Source organism: Ostrea edulis, chromosome 2, assembly GCF_947568905.1.
Source record: "Ostrea edulis chromosome 2, xbOstEdul1.1, whole genome shotgun sequence".
NCBI lineage: Eukaryota > Metazoa > Mollusca > Bivalvia > Ostreida > Ostreidae > Ostrea > Ostrea edulis.
This window is the reverse complement of record NC_079165.1, coordinates 26,488,715-26,506,553: the sequence shown is the minus strand read 5'-3', so window position 1 is coordinate 26,506,553 and position 17,839 is coordinate 26,488,715. Positions and strand designations below refer to the sequence as shown.

General features: G+C 36.2%; 2 protein-coding genes across 2 annotated transcripts; both read right to left on the bottom strand.

Annotated features, from left to right (window-relative positions):
* Positions 1–223: 223 nt before the first annotated feature.
* On the bottom strand, positions 224–2,210 carry LOC125679836 (acetylcholine receptor subunit alpha-1-B-like). Its single transcript, XM_048919295.2, has one exon. It carries the CDS (start codon positions 2,208–2,210, stop codon positions 783–785), a length of 1,428 nt encoding a protein of 475 aa, XP_048775252.2. The 3' UTR covers positions 224–782.
* Positions 2,211–10,380: 8,170 nt separating this feature from the next.
* On the bottom strand, positions 10,381–11,970 carry LOC125677866 (neuronal acetylcholine receptor subunit alpha-6-like). Its single transcript, XM_048915977.2, has one exon. It carries the CDS (start codon positions 11,968–11,970, stop codon positions 10,564–10,566), a length of 1,407 nt encoding a protein of 468 aa, XP_048771934.2. The 3' UTR covers positions 10,381–10,563.
* Positions 11,971–17,839: the final 5,869 nt, after the last annotated feature.

The following is a 17,839-nucleotide window of genomic DNA, read 5'->3' as shown; positions in this document are numbered from 1 at the left end:
TATCTCGCAGTACTTTCACAATCCGAAGGGCGCATGTGACGTCACTGTACCACGTGACTACCTACCTAATTAACTTGACTTTTTGAAATCGGGGCTTAGATTTAAGTCTGTATTGTGGTTAATTATCGCAAAAATTTCTGCGAACGAACTATTAGAATTAATTACTATAAGCATAAAGAAGACAAAATGCATGTAATATTGTATACTTTGAAAACATGAGATATGTCCTTTAATAATAAAATCGAACCCGAGCAATACAAGTGTCCGTGTGAAATCTTGTCGATTGATAGCGACGAGGCTAGCAAAGCAAAAGAATGACATGTATTTCTTGCAAATTTTTTCCTTATTACTTTTACTTTTTGGACAAAAAAACGCACGAATTCCTTCGTTTAAACATGCATGCACTTTTGTTTGTGTAATGTATTTAATTAAAATATAAAATACACGTAAAGACCTTTTTGAGTGAATACGTTGTAGCAACTTATATATGTTTTATTTTAAATAAAATATAATTTTTACCCTGTGCTGCAGCTATGAGGTATAGTAGTGAAGATGTCCCCGCACAGTATCTGTGCTGCAATTTCATGAAAAGATTCTGATGTAACTTCGTAATCTTTGATCGGCCACTTTAAATGTCCAAAGAGATAAAAAAAAAAAAAAAAAAATAATAATAATAATAAAGATATAAATGTCCCTGAATCTGATTCCCTCGAAGATTTTAAATAATTTTAATATACATCAAATGGACAGACACAGAATGGACATCTAACTATATAGTTTCCTCACAATGACAGACGTTCGAAAGCGATTATGACATACAAAGCTCCCAGTACAAATACTAAACTGACACACAAAATGAAGCAGTATTTATCGAACAGCTTGGCGAACGTTTTCCACGTTTCCAATTTATGTTCCGGAATAGTCACTCCATTGTAATCCTCGTAAATAATTTCAGAATCCTCACCAACTTGGGAAAATTTTCTTTGAACCCCTGACGTTGACCCCTCCTCAGAATCTCTCACTAACAATTCCACGGGTTTGCTGTTGTCTGCTTCCTGTGAATATCGTCTGAATTCGCCGTTCATATTCTCTGCTTGCATATTGGACTTTGTTTTTGAATCGCCTTTTTCCGCCGATTCTATTCTTCTTTGTCGACAATCACACTTGATGAATACAGACCAATATTTCTTGATCCTTTTACCTCTTAAAGCTTTGGTCAGTTTCTTTAACCATGGTGGTAGAGGCTTATCTTCTTTGTGAAAATGAAATCTCAGGCTAGAAATGGTTAAAATACAAATAAAAGCTGATAAAACAAGTAAAATCATCAGTATGAAAGACAATATGCAAATGGGTTTCGATGTTTTGGGTATGGTGTCCGACACAAAAGTCAGATACACTGTCATTGATAGCAGACACGTGATGGCATACCCCACCCTTTCCCCGGAATCTGCCGAAATAAGAAACACCATGCAGTTGAGAAGAGTCAGCAACACAACTGGCATAATGAGGTTCACGATGAAGAAAGAGGGTCGACGCACTAAATATATCTTGAAATTGATGTATTCAAATGGACCGTCCCCGACTCTTTCAACGGCTGTGTCATCTAAAATCCATTCTCCGTGTGCAGTAAAATTTGACAGATCAATGTCGTTTCGAGGAATTGAAAGTTGGAGTTCGCGTTGTCTGTAATTCCAAGGAATCACCTCAATTTTACACATCTGTCGGTCGAACGGAAAATATCTGACATCAATGTCACATGACGTTTCTAAATAGTTACCAGTATACCATAGCGCCAAACCATCACTTGTATAGCGTATCATGATGTCATCAAATCCCAGTTTCCGTATTTCCTTCGCCGCATTAGTGACCACCAAGTCAGGTTTCCAAACCAAATTTTGTGGAACGAGTATCTGCCGAGTGTTTCCATAGTCCTCCATGTTCCATACCATCCTCGAGTCATTCCAAGATATGTCAACATTCACCACTGAGGACAGGGTACCCGAGGGTTCATCCAGGCCATTAATGGAGATCAAACGCATGGACGCCTCGACCACCGTCTGCTGTTTCTGGTTGGAGTTTGGTCGTATGTACGGATTGTAATTCGTCAGTAAAGTTTGGTACAACTGTTCCACTGCTGTCCTGTTGGCGAGTGTGAAAGTGAACGAGCAAGAAATTATTATCAAAATCACAAAACAGCTAGTAAATGCCATCTTCTCCGGACTTGCTGGTCAAATGATCACGACAAATACCGCATAATTTTATTTACAGGCTCTAAATGCGTGGAGTCGTGTATATGTCCTCATTCCGATCAGAGCAAGGGATGTAATTATGACAATTATGACTTACCTATTATATCTGATGTCCGGTAGGTTTAAATGAATTATGTACAATTTTACAAATACTAATACATGTACATCGGTATAAATCTAAAGCAAACGGAACGTTTCTTAATGTTCCAGAGTCTTGCGAATTTATTCAGGCATAAACAATACAAAATAACAAACTACAATATGTAGTTTTGTTTTAAATAGAATTACGTGAATTTTTATTCTCATGGTTTTGTTTTTTATATTCTATTAACTAATCACTGTTTGGAATCTTCACTTTCATTAAAATGTAAAGGACTGAAACACCTGCAGTAAATACTAAAACACAAACTCATACAATCAAACTTCTGGCACTAAGTCAACCTTTTAGATGACAGATCTTTCTGTCATCTAGCAAATGAACGGGATTTTAGTTTCATTAAGACACTCAATGTAGAACGACCATATGTCATATCTAGTAAATGGATGGTGGAAGTTTTGTGTAAACATGGTATCATTTTGAAGGATTCATCAAATAAAAATAATCCACCTTAGGGACATCTCCCCCTTGGCGGATTTCGTTGCGACTGAACTGCCACCTACCGGAGAGAGCGAGTCTAACCAATCAGGTAACGTATTATGATTTATATGTTTACAGATGAAAACAATAAAATGTTGGGGTTTTTTAATTTATATGTGTGCTTGCCTGCTGTCCGCCTATGTCACCTTTGTGTTTAATTAAGGCGTAAATCATGTATCAAAGCATGCCTTTCGGATTTCAACGTTTCTACTTTTGTTTTGATATCGTTCCCTATTTTGCTGAGTTTGTTCAATTTATTCCAAAATATACCGTCCTCTATCTCATCGTTTGGATGATGTACATGATCGAATTTCTCTTAAAGTTGATCCTAAATCCGAAAACTTTCTTCGAAAATCGTCCGTCTTTGTTTTGGTTTTTTTTTTAATAGACAAAATGCCATGGCAAAGGCGACAACACAGGCTAGACACTGGGTCCACAGACATGGGGGCCACCATTACTCAAGTCAAACTGTATGTATGGTGCAATTTGATTGGATGCCTTGAAAAGTCAAAGCGCGATATTTTGAAGGCTTAGAAATGTGACTAAAACCGCCAAGAGGGAGATGAGAGTAAGCGAATCGGACACTAAGCTTGCGAAGATGCCATAGGGATTTTGAAAATTGTGTTAACTGTTACTTATCGGTTGATTATGTTTAACGTCCCTCTCGAGAATTTTTCACTCATATGGAGACGTCACCATTGCCAGTGAAGGGCTGCAAAAGTTATAGGCCAATATTCGGTGCTCATGGCCTACTATGAGCCATAATTGTTGTAACACGGGGCCTCGGTTTTTGCGGTCTCGTCCGACGAAGGACCGCCCCATTTAGTCGCATCTTACGTCATGCAAGGGGTACTGATGACCTCTTCTAACCCGGATCCCCACGGGACACTGCTTGGTTTATTTCACCTAGAATTTTACATTGGGGTCTCTGGGAAGAACATGTTTTTTCAAAGAAATTATATTTTCATACAAATCTCTTGGTAGAAACTTACACACAATTTCTCTTCATGAAAACATGAAATAAGAATACATGTAATCATTTACCGCACACATCTTTAGAAAAGTTAAGATTTTTCTTATATTTACAAATTCAAAAAAGTCTCTCAAGTACATAAAAAGGGCATCTTCTACTTCTTTAACAATCATGTGAATTTCATCTACTTCACTTTCATTATTATTCAAAAATAAACATTTATTTTTATATAAATCCTATAAAATTATTCAATATCCTTTTATCTGATCAAGACATAGGGCTCACGGCAGGTGTGACCGGTCGACAGGGGATGCTTACTCCTCCTAGACACCTGATCCCACTTATGGTATATCCAGGGGTCCGTGTTTGCCCAAATCTTTATTTTGTGTTCCTTACGAGAGTTGTGAAATTGATCCCTTTTTGTTATCTTCACCTTTCACGGAGTTTGGGAAACCTTGATACTATTGAAGCTGTTTATTTAAGCCACATACTTTATCATTATCTAGCCTCCCAAAGTATATAGTGCAACGTTTTTTGGGTTTTTTTTTTTTTTTGTATTTGTCATGGTGTTCATTAATTAGTCCAGAATAGCACGGGTTTATATTAATGTAGAATTTATACCGTACCAATTTTGATGCACCAGGTGCACATTTCGACAAAAAAATGTCTCTTCAGTGATGCTCAAGCTGAAATATTGGAAATCCGAATTGTTTATTGCTATTTGAGTCACTTATCCTCAAAGACAACAATAGCATGAACCCATGGATCCACTGTATACAGCGAATTTTGAAGTGGAAAATATAATATTAGGAATAATAAGTTTTTATTTAACCACGATAGAAATGGATTAACACTACAGGATCAATCTATACAAAAGTGCATGGCAGCTGAAACTGATACATGATGAATTAGCTTTTTTGAATCGGACTTTAAATGTAAAAAGGAACGTAATGTGATGTGCATATTGTATACTAATATAACAAATGAATTTGGAGTGTACAGAGTGTACAATGCTCTTTTACACTGATTCTGACTACGGATTACTCCGTTTACCTGATCAAAATTTAGGGTTCATGGCGGATGTGATCAGTCGACAGGGGATGCTTACTCCTCCTAGGAACCTGACCCCACCTCTTATATATTCAGGGGTCAGTGTTTGCCCAACTCTCTATTTTGTACTCCTTATACATGTAGGAGTTATGAGATTAAACACTTTTCGTTATCTTCACCTTTCATACGGAAGAACAATGTTTACAAACACTATATTTACAATTTCCTATGTAATTCAAAACCAGATCAATGTCGCTGGAAAAACAAACTGTGTATGCATAAAAAAAAATATGATTTAGCCTCCATTATTCTTTAAATTGCATCCCTGATTTTTATCATCTGTATCTTGCATGTCAGGCCATAAATGTATATTTACATATTTACATAAATGTATATTTACATATTTACATAAATGTATATTTACATATTTACATAAATGTATATTTACATATTTTTCATTGTCTTAGTGTACAATATCTTTTAAATGATTTTGAGAGAGTAAATGAACGTGAACTTTGTTCCTTCGTCAGAAATTATGTCTACTTATCAGAGAGATATGTTGAAAAGTTAATGGCATTGTCATGCCATTTTGACAAGGTTTTCAAGATTAATATCTGACAAGTTAACACAGAACATCTGATTAGTCGGCAACCAGAATGACAAGTTAACTTATTATCTGTCAAGTGGCTGGTAGAACTATTCTTAATACAAACTAAAATGATGTTTCCAATCTTTTGTAGACCGTGTTTCAACATTATTGAACAAAACTTCTTTCCATCGTTTCTTTATTTCGGAGCATACATTTCATTTTGTATTCATAAATTGTATAATATAACAAATTAGAATTAACTAAATTGTTTAGTCCGATATAGTCTTCCCAAAATGTTTGCACTTAAACAGTCATGCTGACATGTAGAAAATCCGGGTATTTCTGATCTGTGTCCGGTTGATGTTCGGTGACTTTCTCTGTAACATGACCTTGATGACTTCAGTACATGTGTAAGACTGAGCCTGAAATTCATTATGCTCCGTGATCTGTCTTACAACACCCGATACCTGTCAGTACCAGATCCACAAAGTACAAGCAAGGTTACACATAATCCAGGAAACAGAAATATTATGCAACCCAGATAGTTTATCAACAGCCGATGACAGACCCCCGATCTAAAAAATAAATAAATAAAAAAACAATGCTAACCAGAGACCATTTTACATCCCCTGAGGGTATCCCATCAATTAAAAAATGTGGCAACCCTAGATGAAGTGTCGTAACTACATTAAAGAAGAAAACAGAATCAGCTTAAAAATTTAATTTACTGCGCCATTTGCCCTAATTCTACATCGAACAAACCAGTACAGTACAATTTCATATTCACTATAAGTCATATGAACAGTCGTCAAATAGTCAGCTTTGGTACTGAAATGAAAATTCGTATAACCCAAATTAAAGATTGCCACGTTCCATTAAGAGATACTTTTGATGATTCCTTTTCAGATCCCATGTCCTCGATCTCAAAATGTTCTGTAAAAAATTGTAAAACTGGTGATATACTGATCACTAGAAATTCATTTAGTAGTAATCTCACCAGACGTAGTTTCTGTACCAAAACGTTTGAGAATATTGACTTGAAATCTTCTAATAGTGCACGTACGCTAATGATTGCAACTTTAATTTATGTCGATGAAACCAAGGGTTATTAATTAAAGAATATCGGGGCACAAATTTCAAATAAATGATGGTGATAACCAACTGCTATATAAACATTTTAATTCCTCTGACTACTTCATTTTGTCCATGAGGGTCAGGATTCTAAGAATATTTACCATCATACAAACAATCCAACATTAAGTAACCCTTTTCGTAGATAACGAGAAGATCACTGGATCAGGAATCTAGGTATTGCATGTCCATACGGATGCAATTATAATTTATACAATGTAGGAATAGCGTGACTCTCATTAATCCCCTGTCGACCGGTCACACCCACCGTGAGCCCTATATCTTGATCGGGTAAACGGAATTATTCGTAGTCAAAATCAGTATGCCATGAACTTTCTAACAATCGGTATGAAGCACATCAGACAGCATTTGACTCAATTATAGTTTGTATTGGCAAACTAGATCGTTATAACGACCATAGAATTTACGAAATGCTGACTTTAAACGAGACTGTTGAAATCCCTGTACATGTACCATCAACTTCTTTGTCAGTAGCTTGCCTTGATTTAAAAACTGACCATACGCAGAACAAGCTCTTGCGTATCGAATCAGTTGAGAGATGTAAACATCATATGCAGGTGATAATGGAATATTGCTACATAAATATGGGAAATTTACGATGGAGACGCTGAAATCGTCTCATTTGTCATAAAGTTGAGTTGTTATTTTGCCGTTAATATCTACTTTCAATAAAATATCTAAGTATGAAGTAGAAGTGGACCACTCTGTGGTGTCTTTGATATCGAGTTCACTGGGATATATCGAATCGACATATGAATGAAAATTATTATTGTTAATAGATAATAGGTCGTCGATATATCTAGATGTCGAGTTGAAGGCCACAGCAAGAGATTTTTTCTTTCCGCTTAAAAGGTTTGGAATAAATTCTGCTTCATAGGAATATAAAAACAGGTCACCTAACAAAGGAGCACAGTTTGTGCCCATGGGGATTTCAACAAACTGTTCGAAGATCTGATCACCAAAGACCACGAAAATATTGTCAATGAGGAACTCCAGCAGATTTTTTAAATTTCAACCTCAGAGTACTTGTGCGTGGAATCAGAGTGGCGTTTAATAAAGTAATTTTTTGGATGACTGATCACTAGATAGGAATATTTGCGTTTTCCATTTTTGTCGAAGAAGCAACTGTCTATGATGTCAAAAAGTCTAGTCTTTAATTTATCGTGAGGAATGGTCGTGTAAAGTGTTGAAGTTATACGTTTTGATGTTGTTGATTTCAGAAAAATTGTGCGATTTCAAGTTTACTGAAAGTACTTTAGAATTTTTTAGAATATCCATTTAATTTACACCACTTCTGGCATATGTAGTTGCACAATACGTTTAAAGTTTCTCCTTCACAGATGTTAATATTTTTGTGAGGAGCAAAAATAGGGGCTTGGTAGAACATTTACTGGATCAAGCAATGTATCTTTGTTTGTAAAGGTTTTTATATAGTTTAGGAATCCAGTGTAGGTACGGTAACTCATATTCATCCAACCTATTGACTGGGATATTAAATATGTCTAAAACTGAAGCATGGTTTTGAAGAATTTCGTCTTTTGGAGTATAAATACGATTACCAAAAATGAAATTAATGCCAAGTTCGTTAAAATAGAGTTTTAATAATGAGCCTTACAAACATAGACAATGTTGTTACAAGCTTTGTCAGCTGGAACAAAAATATATTTGGCACACTGGTTTTGATGACTACGGATAACTCCGTTTACCTGATCAGGATATAGGGCTCACGGCGGATGTGGCCGGTCGACAGGAGATGCTTACCCCTCCTAGGTACCTGATCCCACCTCTGGTGTGTCCAGGGGTCCGTGTTTGTCCGACTATCTATTTTGTATTGCTTATAGGAGTTATGAGATTGATCACTGTTCGTTATCTTCGCCTTTCATATTTCTCATGTAACCTATCTAATTCTTTTATCACTTCTGGTTTACCAAACACAGAAGGATAGATGGTACGTACTTTTGTTTTATACGTCTAATGGGGGATTTTAATATTCCTTTTATACTTTTAATCCATTCTATCAATGTATCAAGTTCTTTTGTCATATTTAGTCCATCGTCTGGCATAATCCTGGACAGAATTCATAATAGAGATGAAGTTCTGTCGCCAATTGAAAAACCGAGGTTGTGAATGTGATGGGACTTTTTCCAAATACACAAAGGCATAAACCCATTCTTAAATAATGACAAAATATATATGTATGGCACTGACAATCTCAATGACTGCTAACTTCCAAGTGATTTAACTGTACAGAATAAAACTCTCCAGAACTTTGACCTCCAATACCTTCCAGTAAAATTCCAGGAATACTTACAGTGACCAATCAAAGACTATTGACCTCTAAACTAGTCCTCTGCCTATACTGGTCTTGAATGAATAAAACACTAAAGACAACTCTTATTCTAAAGAAAGATAACTTTGGTTATACTTCAGTAATAGAAACATGCAGTGCTGGTTAGTAATATGTACATGTATTTTATTTAAGTATTGATTTTGTATTATTTATTTACAAGTATTTAATTGGTATATCAATACTTAAATTTAGATTATTTTAAGTTTAAAAACACTTCAAAATAACACATTATCACACGTACTTTGAATTTTCTACACCAGAATATAGACTGAACTCAATTATAATGGATGTTGTCCATCACAGGCTCTAGAAAACACCGCGGGTTGTGGATCTAGGCATTGCAAAGTTTGTTTGTAATTTAAAAAGTTTCGATGCAAATGTAGAAGTATATTTGTAGGAAATACAGGATGTAGACTTGAACTGGAATGCAAGACTTTTTTTATGACGAAGAATGTTGCTAATGTTGACGGCATCCATACTTTTGTTAGTAAATTTGAGTTTAACGAACTGGCAGTAGGAATATCATCCACAACTCGCGGTGGTTTAAAGAGCCTTTGATGGACAATGATTGAAATAAGATATTGTTCCAAGTCATTTATTCCCTTTCAACCTCAAAATATGTTAAAACAAGGAGCAGAAAAGTGTGGAATGGATCACTTTAGCACTGAAAATATGAAAATTACTAGTAATCTAAATATTATGAGCAAAACAGATCCACTTAGCACCAACAATTTCAATAACATGTCCAATGCAACAAAGCGCATTTTGCTCTTCTTTGTTCTACTCGTGTTCGTGATCTTCACCTAATGCTTCCTGTCCATATTTCACAGACGAGGAAAGATCAGTATAACGCACACTCCTTCATCTCGTGTCAAATTACCAAACTTATCATGTCACTGTACATCAGTACAATCATAATATAACGCACATCGGCGTTATTTGTAACCCTGAATATTCAATAAATGTATAGATATCAACGAAATACATCCAAATTGGTACCAAGTAAATTTGTTAGTAAATTTGAGTTTAACGAACTGGCAGTAGGTAAGACAAATTAAAAGCAAACAACACCTTTCTAAAATGCTAGAGGGTATAATGCATTTATTCAGAAATATAGATATTACAATGAATAAGTGAAAATAACGAACAGTGATCAATCTTATAAATCCTATAAAGAATATAAAAATAAGAGAAGGGCAAAAAACACAGACCCCTGGACATCAGGTGCCTAGGAGGAGAAAGCATACATTGTTGACCGATCCCACCAGCCGTGAACCCTTTATCTTGGCGTGATGTTACTGGAAAAAATCGTATTACAGGGGATGTCTACTCCTCCTAACCACGTGACCACATTTTTGGTGTCTCAAGGAGTCCGTGTTTGATCTGTTCCCATTCTTGTATTCTTTATAAAAGAAATATTTATAGGATTTACTACATTCGCTATTCGTTACCTGCACTGGAAACATCAAAGGTGCCTAGATGGAGTATGCATCTCATATCGACAGGTCACACCCATTGTGATCCCTCCATCTTGAGCAAATTAAAGTTTTGATGCATACGAATTCATACGGACAGACGTCCAATACAGATCAAGGCATAAAAAGCTGCCACCAGCACTACTGTACTGACACACAAAATAAAGCAGTACTTGTCGAACATCTTGGCGAACGTTTTCCACGTTTCTACTTTGTCTTCCGGAATGTTCAATTCCTTGTAATCTTCATAGATAACTTCAGAATCGTCACCAATTCGGACAGCCTGTTTAAAAACCCATGGCTCCAACTGTTCCTCAGAATTTCGCACTAGCGATACCACGGGTTTATTGTTGTTTACTTGCTGTGAGTATCCTCTAAACCTTCTGTTCTCTGGTTGCATCAGTTCTTCACTGGTGCTTGTTTTTGAATGATGTTCATTTTCTGTCGATTCTATCCTTGTTTGTCGATAACATTTCTTTGACGTGATGCATCTTAAACCTCGAATCAGTTTCTTTAGCCACGTTGGGAGAGGTTTTTCATCGTTGCGAAAATGAAATCGGAGACCAATAATGGTTAAAAAGCAAATAAATGCTGAAAAAATAAGTAGGGTCATCAATATAACGGACAAGACAGAGATTGGTTTTGAAGTTTTGGGGATGGTGTCCGACACTAGAGTTAGATACACTGTGATTGATAGCAGACACGTGATGGCGTACCCCACCCTCTCTCCCGAATCTGCTGAAAGAAGAAATACAGTGCAGTTGAGCAGAACCAGTAACAAAACTGGCATGAACAGGTTAACGATGAAGAAAAAAGACCGGCGCTCTAGATATAATTTGAAATGAATAGATTCGAAAGGGCCGTCTTTGACTCTCTCAGAGGTCGTGTCATATATAATCCATTCCCCATTTTCTGTAAAGTTTAAAAGACTTATGCCTCCTTGAAAAATGAAAAGTTGGAGCTCATGATTTCTGTAATTCCAAGTTCTCATTACAATTTTGCACATCTGTCGATCGAACGGAAAGTGTGTGACGTCGATGTCACATGACGTTTCTATGTAGTCACCAATATACCACAGAGCCGCTCCGTCGTTTCTATAGCGTATCATGATGTCATCAAATCCCATTTTCCGGACTTGGTTCACCGGATTGGTGACAATCAAGTCAGGTTTCCAAACCAACTTTTGTGGAAGAAGAATATACCGGATATCGCTATAGTCTGTTTTGTTCCATACCATTCTAGAATCTTTCCAGAGTATGTCAACATACACTACCGTCGAGAGGATACCCGAGAGTTCGTCCAGCCCATTGATAGAGATCAGTTGCATGGCTATCGTGATGTTGTCAGCCTGATTAGAATTTGGACGTACATATGGATTATAGTTCATCAATAAAGTCTCGTACAAATGTTCCATTGCTGTTCTGCTGGCGAAAGTCAGATTAGATAGGCAAGCATTTATTACACAAATCGGGATAAATACTTTTGTAAATATCATTGTTCTGCACTAACTTGTCAAACCTCGAACAAGTTTATTTAATATTAATTGGATTAACGTAATCCCTAGTTAAAGTATATCCCTTTCCAAATCACAATGAATTGTCATTCTGACTACTGCGACTCAAAGAAACTTGATTGAATCAAGGAGGTTGAAAAATACAATCACACACGATGTATTATAAGCAAAGCCGTAAAACTATTCAATGAACGACCAACACCAAGTTCAGAACAAGGGACGTCTTGTTGCACATTTCCAGGTAAAAGTCAAAGATAAAATGAGACTGTTAAGTAGTGTGGTCACAATAATGTTTGTACGGATGAGATGGATTGGCCGTATTTCATTGTATGGGAGATGTAAATACAACGGAAATCGGAAGCCATTATTTCTACCCTTCAAATGGACATTGGGACACTTCAAACGATTTATGAGACTAATAGCAATGTTCCGACATCATGCTATTAGTCCTGGATAGCTCTGCTGATGCACGATAAATGCGAATGGACATAGGGCAACTTATGCCGCTAATTAGCACAACCATTTCAGATGTTTCATATCTTTATCTATTAAGCTAGTATATTGAATACACAAGTGACAAGGGGATTGTTACCATATATTCTTCATGGGAGATATAACTTTGATGATTGTAATCTATATACTGATCGAGGCCCGTAGGGCCGAGATCAGTTCTTTCTATCACAGAATGGACAGTTTGAGGCTTATATCCTACTTAAAACATTACATCTTTTGTTCTAAGAATGGATAGATCCAGGTAAACCCATTGACAATGATAATTTGATAATTATGAATAAAACTATTTTGAATAGTCTGACTATTGTCAGTCTTGCGTAGAATTCTGTTTCTTTTGTTCACTTATTGGACAGTGTCAGGTACATGTAAGTAGTCTTGTACTGCAGGTTTTATATTCACTCTTTCGATAGTACTGAGCCATATCAACAGGTCTTCCTCTGATGGGAGAGCATTTTCATTGCACGATCAAAATTTAAGGATTTTAATGAAAGTACTGCAAATATGTGCTATATTTTGGATATGGAGGGTGAGAAAGTTATGATGCCAAATTTTGATCTGAAAAGCATTGTGTTTTCGAATATTTGGATGAAGAAATAATTAACGCCAGCCAAAAGAACCCAATACGCCTATCTCGTGAAATGAAATTATTCATGAAAGCGAAAATAATAATTCAGAATTAGGATATGCTAATAAAGAAAACATTAAAAAGCGTTGTGAAGAAGTTTCGGAATGTGCCTCTGAATCCAGGGAAATTCAAATACAGTATGGAAATATGTCTTTCAAATTTAAGTTTTGATGCGATATAATAATGACCAATGGACTTAAAAAATTGTGAATCTTACGAGTTAAAGCAGAGAATTCTACTAAAGGGAAATATCGATTTTAAGTGTTTCAGTGATTTTTCCGATATCTGTGTTGATTCAAGTTATTACTTGTAGGGAATTTAAAATTCAATGTGTATCTCTTTGACAAATGTATTGTCTTTCTCTTGTTTTCAGCCTACCTGTAGACGTCTAATAAGTTATTGGGTTTACCTAGCACTGTCCAATAAGTTGACAATTACTGTCCATTATTTTTAAGAACGGGCAGTATCTGTCCATTCTTAAAAATAATGGACAGCAATTGTCAACTTATTGCACACCTGCAGGTAACCTTTTCACTACAAGTGGACTTTCTTCTATATGAAAGCCTAAAAAGACAAAGAATTGCGTAACAAAAATGTTTTAATTTAAAATAAAACAGGAACGATTTACTGAAAATTCTAGAAGTGTATACAAAAAAATATTCACCCCTGTTTTATTCTCGCTCCTATTGCCGACTGTGCAACCCAATTTCTCTCTTACTTTTTCTTATAGCACAAAGTTCTATGTCGGGGCGAATTTCAAACGGGTCTAAATCGCTTAACAAGTGTAATTGGCGATAAAACACAGTGCGAAAGAGTATCCCTTACAGCAGGGATCGCAATTCGCAATGCATGTTTTTACTATTAGCATTGTGTCGTCTGGAAATTTTGTTTAATAGTGTCGTCTGATGATTTTGTTTAACAGTGTCGTCTGATAATTTTGTTTAATAGTGTCGTCTGATAATTTTGTTTAATAGTGTCGTCTGATAATTTTGTTTCATTGTGTCGTCTGATGATTTGGTTCAAAAGTGTCGTCATCAAATGATATCTGATAATTTTGTTGCAGTGATCGAACCCCCGTGGGATCTTTTTAAGCCTTTCTCTATGGTCTATTACGAGAACTGGAGTTTCGAAAGATCGTTTTTCTCAAACACAAGCATATCTCATTGTAGTTGATTTTATAGTTATCTAATGAGTTTGTTTCAATAATATATTAATCGAGTAGGCCTAATCATTTAGATACAGAAGTTGAAGATAACAAAACAGTATTCAATTTTATAAATGTACGAAAGTTGAAGATAACAAACAGTGATCAATCTCATAACTCTTAAGCCAATTCAACTTAATTAGGATATTATCATCCAGGGTCAACAAAACGAATGGGGCGGGTGGGAGGATTTTATTTTTTAATTTTTATTTTCTGAGAAAAATATTAAAGACATGCTTTTTTTTTTTTTAACAGATGCGCATCATTTACTGCCAGGTGGATATTAATCTATGCTATTTTCACAGACATCATTCCAGGTTAAGCTTTAATTTCAAACAGAAATATACCTAACTTCTTTAAGATTTACGCCTGTAAGAACGTGAGAAATAAGAAACCCATATAGATCTATATATTTTCTTCACGTGGCTTTTCACGTTGCTATACCGGAAATGTAAACAAGAAGTGTAAATACCGGAGTCGGACATGACAATATTCCGGAAATCGCAAGTTTCACAAAATAAAAAAATTCGGGGGGGGGGGGGTTGAAGGGCGGGCGGGGATGATAATCTATCAATTAAGTTGAATTGACCTTATAAGCAACACAAAATAGAAAGTTGGGCAAACACGGACCCCTGGATATACCAGAGGGGGATCAGAGGTGTCTAGGAGGAGTAAGCACCCCCTTTCGACCGGTCACATCCGCCATGAGCCCTATATCTTGATCAGGTAAACGGAGTTATCCGTAATCAAAATCAGTATGCCAAGAACGGTCCAACACTAGCTAAGAAACACGTCAGACAGCATTTAACCCAATGATAGGTTGTACTGGCAAACTAGATCGTTTAACGACCATAGAATGTGCGAAATGCTGACTTAAAACGAAATTGTTCAAACCCCTGCACCATCAACTTGTTTGTCAGTAGTCTGCCTCGATTTAAAAACTGACCATACGCAGAACAAGCTCTTCCGTGTCGAATCAGTTGAGAGATATAAACACCATGTGCAGGTAATAATGGAATATAGCTACATAAATATCGGAAGTTGACGATGAAGAGGCTTAAATCATCCCCTTTGTCATAAAGTCGAGTTGTTATTTCGCCGTTAATATCTACTTGCAATGGACGACTCTGAGGTGTCTTTTATTTCGAATTCACAGGAATATATATATATATATAAAGCACTGAAGAACCAGCAACATTCAGTATCCAAAACTGTCGGATCTATATTAAATAGATACAATGGTCAGGGAAAATAATTATATAAAGCACTAGAATGACCAACGACATGAACAATTGGAATTGTCAAATTTTCGGGACAACCTGTCCCTTCGTCAGGACGTGAAAGGATTACATTATGGAGAAAACACAAATATAATTAACAATAAGCACTAAAGCTACACTACAAAACTAGCTAAACACTTTTCCAGCGGATTACATGTTGCAGGCTTTGTTATTGACTCAAAAAAGAATAACAATCAGGGTGTCTGGTCACCGTGGTATCAGTCGGTAAAGTGTGAAATTAATTAATGGAAGAACTAACTTGGCCGATCAAAAGGTGAAACACTTAATTCGTACATCGTGGTATTCTCCCCTAGATCAAACTATTGAGAATCTAAATTTTAGATAATAGTAAATGAAATTGGCGTAATGTCTAAGCTATTGGTTACTTGTAAAAAACTAAAAATGGAACTTGTTGATGATGAGTGCCAACGACGTTGGCAGTGCTGGCACTGCTATGCATCCAGTTGGTGAAGCAAGGCGATGTATCGTTGGTAATATGAGGCGGTACGCAGATATCTTAAGAGAAATAAAGTTATGAGAAATAAACCGTTGTCGTTTATCAGAGGGAGAATAACATTGTTATATCAGGAATAGGTTTAGCCAATGTTCATTCTGGCAAAGTCAATAATTTTGTTCATGCCGCTAGGACGGAATGACTTTAATCTATGCATCCAGAATTTTTCTTTCTATCTGTGGAGCTCCAGGTTTGGTTGTGATCAATAACCACGACAATCATGTCTTCCCATTTGTGGCCATCTAGGTTGAAATGTTCTCCAACAGGCTCAGTGATTCTTTTGGTTTTGATGGTCGACCGGTGGTTATTAATACGTTTGCGGAGATCTCCTGTTTCACCAACGTATTGCTTCTGGCATGCTTTGCAGCTTATGAGGTATATGCAGTTGTTTGTGTGGCAGGACGTGTTTCCTGTGAATTCGAAATAAAAGTTCAAGTTTTTTAAAACCATGACCCCGAAGGTAGGGTGGGCCACAATAGGGGATCACGCAAGAGCTTGTGTGTGTATATATATATATTTATATATATATATATATGGTTTTGTATTCTTTATAGGCTTTATGAGAATGATCATAGTTAGTTTACTTCACTTGTTCATTTGTTTGTTTACATGTCAACAGAACTTGCATTCATATAGGAATGTCAAGATATAGAGCTCACTCTTTTTTTTTTAGCTCAGCTTTTCTGATCGCCTGTTGTTCGTCTGTAAACTTTTCACATTTTCGACTTCTCCAGAACCACAGGGCCAATTTCAACCAAACTTGGCAAAAAGCATTCTTGGGTGAAGGGCTTTCAAAGGGGAGATAATCACAAAAAATGGGGTCATTTAAAAATCTTCTCAAGAACCACTGGGCCAGAAGAACTGAAATTTACATGATCCGGGTTAGAATATGTCCTCAGTACCCCCAATGGCCATAAGCGCCGAGCATAGGCCTAAATTTTGCAGCCCTTCACCGGCAGTGGTGACGTCTTCATATGAGTGAAATATTCGCGAGATGGACGTTAAACAATATTTAATCAATCAATCCTGACATAGTGTAGATTCAAGTTTATTAAAACCATGACCTCTGGAAGTAGGGGGAGACCACAATAGGGGATCAAATATTTACATGCGAATATATAGGGTAAATCTTTTTCTCATAAACCACTGGACAGGAAAGTACAAATTTACATGAAAGCTTCCTGACATAGCGCAGATTCAAGTTTCTTTATAGCATGACCCCTGGAGGTAGGGTGGGCCATAATAGGAAATCAAAGATTTACATAGAAATATATAGGGAAAATCTTTAAAAATCTTTTATTCAAGAACCATTGGACAAGAAAAGTTTATATTTACATGAAAGCTTTCTGACAAAGTGCAGATTCAAGTTTTTTAAAACCATGACCCCGAAGGTAGGGTGGGCCACAATAGGGGATCAAAGATTTATATGCAAATATATAGGGAAAATCCTTAAAACCTTCTCAAGAACCTCTGATCCAGCAAAATTTAGATTCAAGTTTGTTAAAATTATGGCCCCCAGTGATAGAGTGGGGCCAGAATAGGGGATCAAAGTTTGACATACAAATATATAGAGAAAATCTTTAAAAAATATTCTCAAAAACCATTGGGCCAAAGAAGTTTACATTTACATAAAATGATCATTGTTTATCTTTGCTTTTCATGCAAGAGAGAGAGAGAGAGAGAGAGAGAGAGAGAGAGAGAGAGAGAGAGAGAGA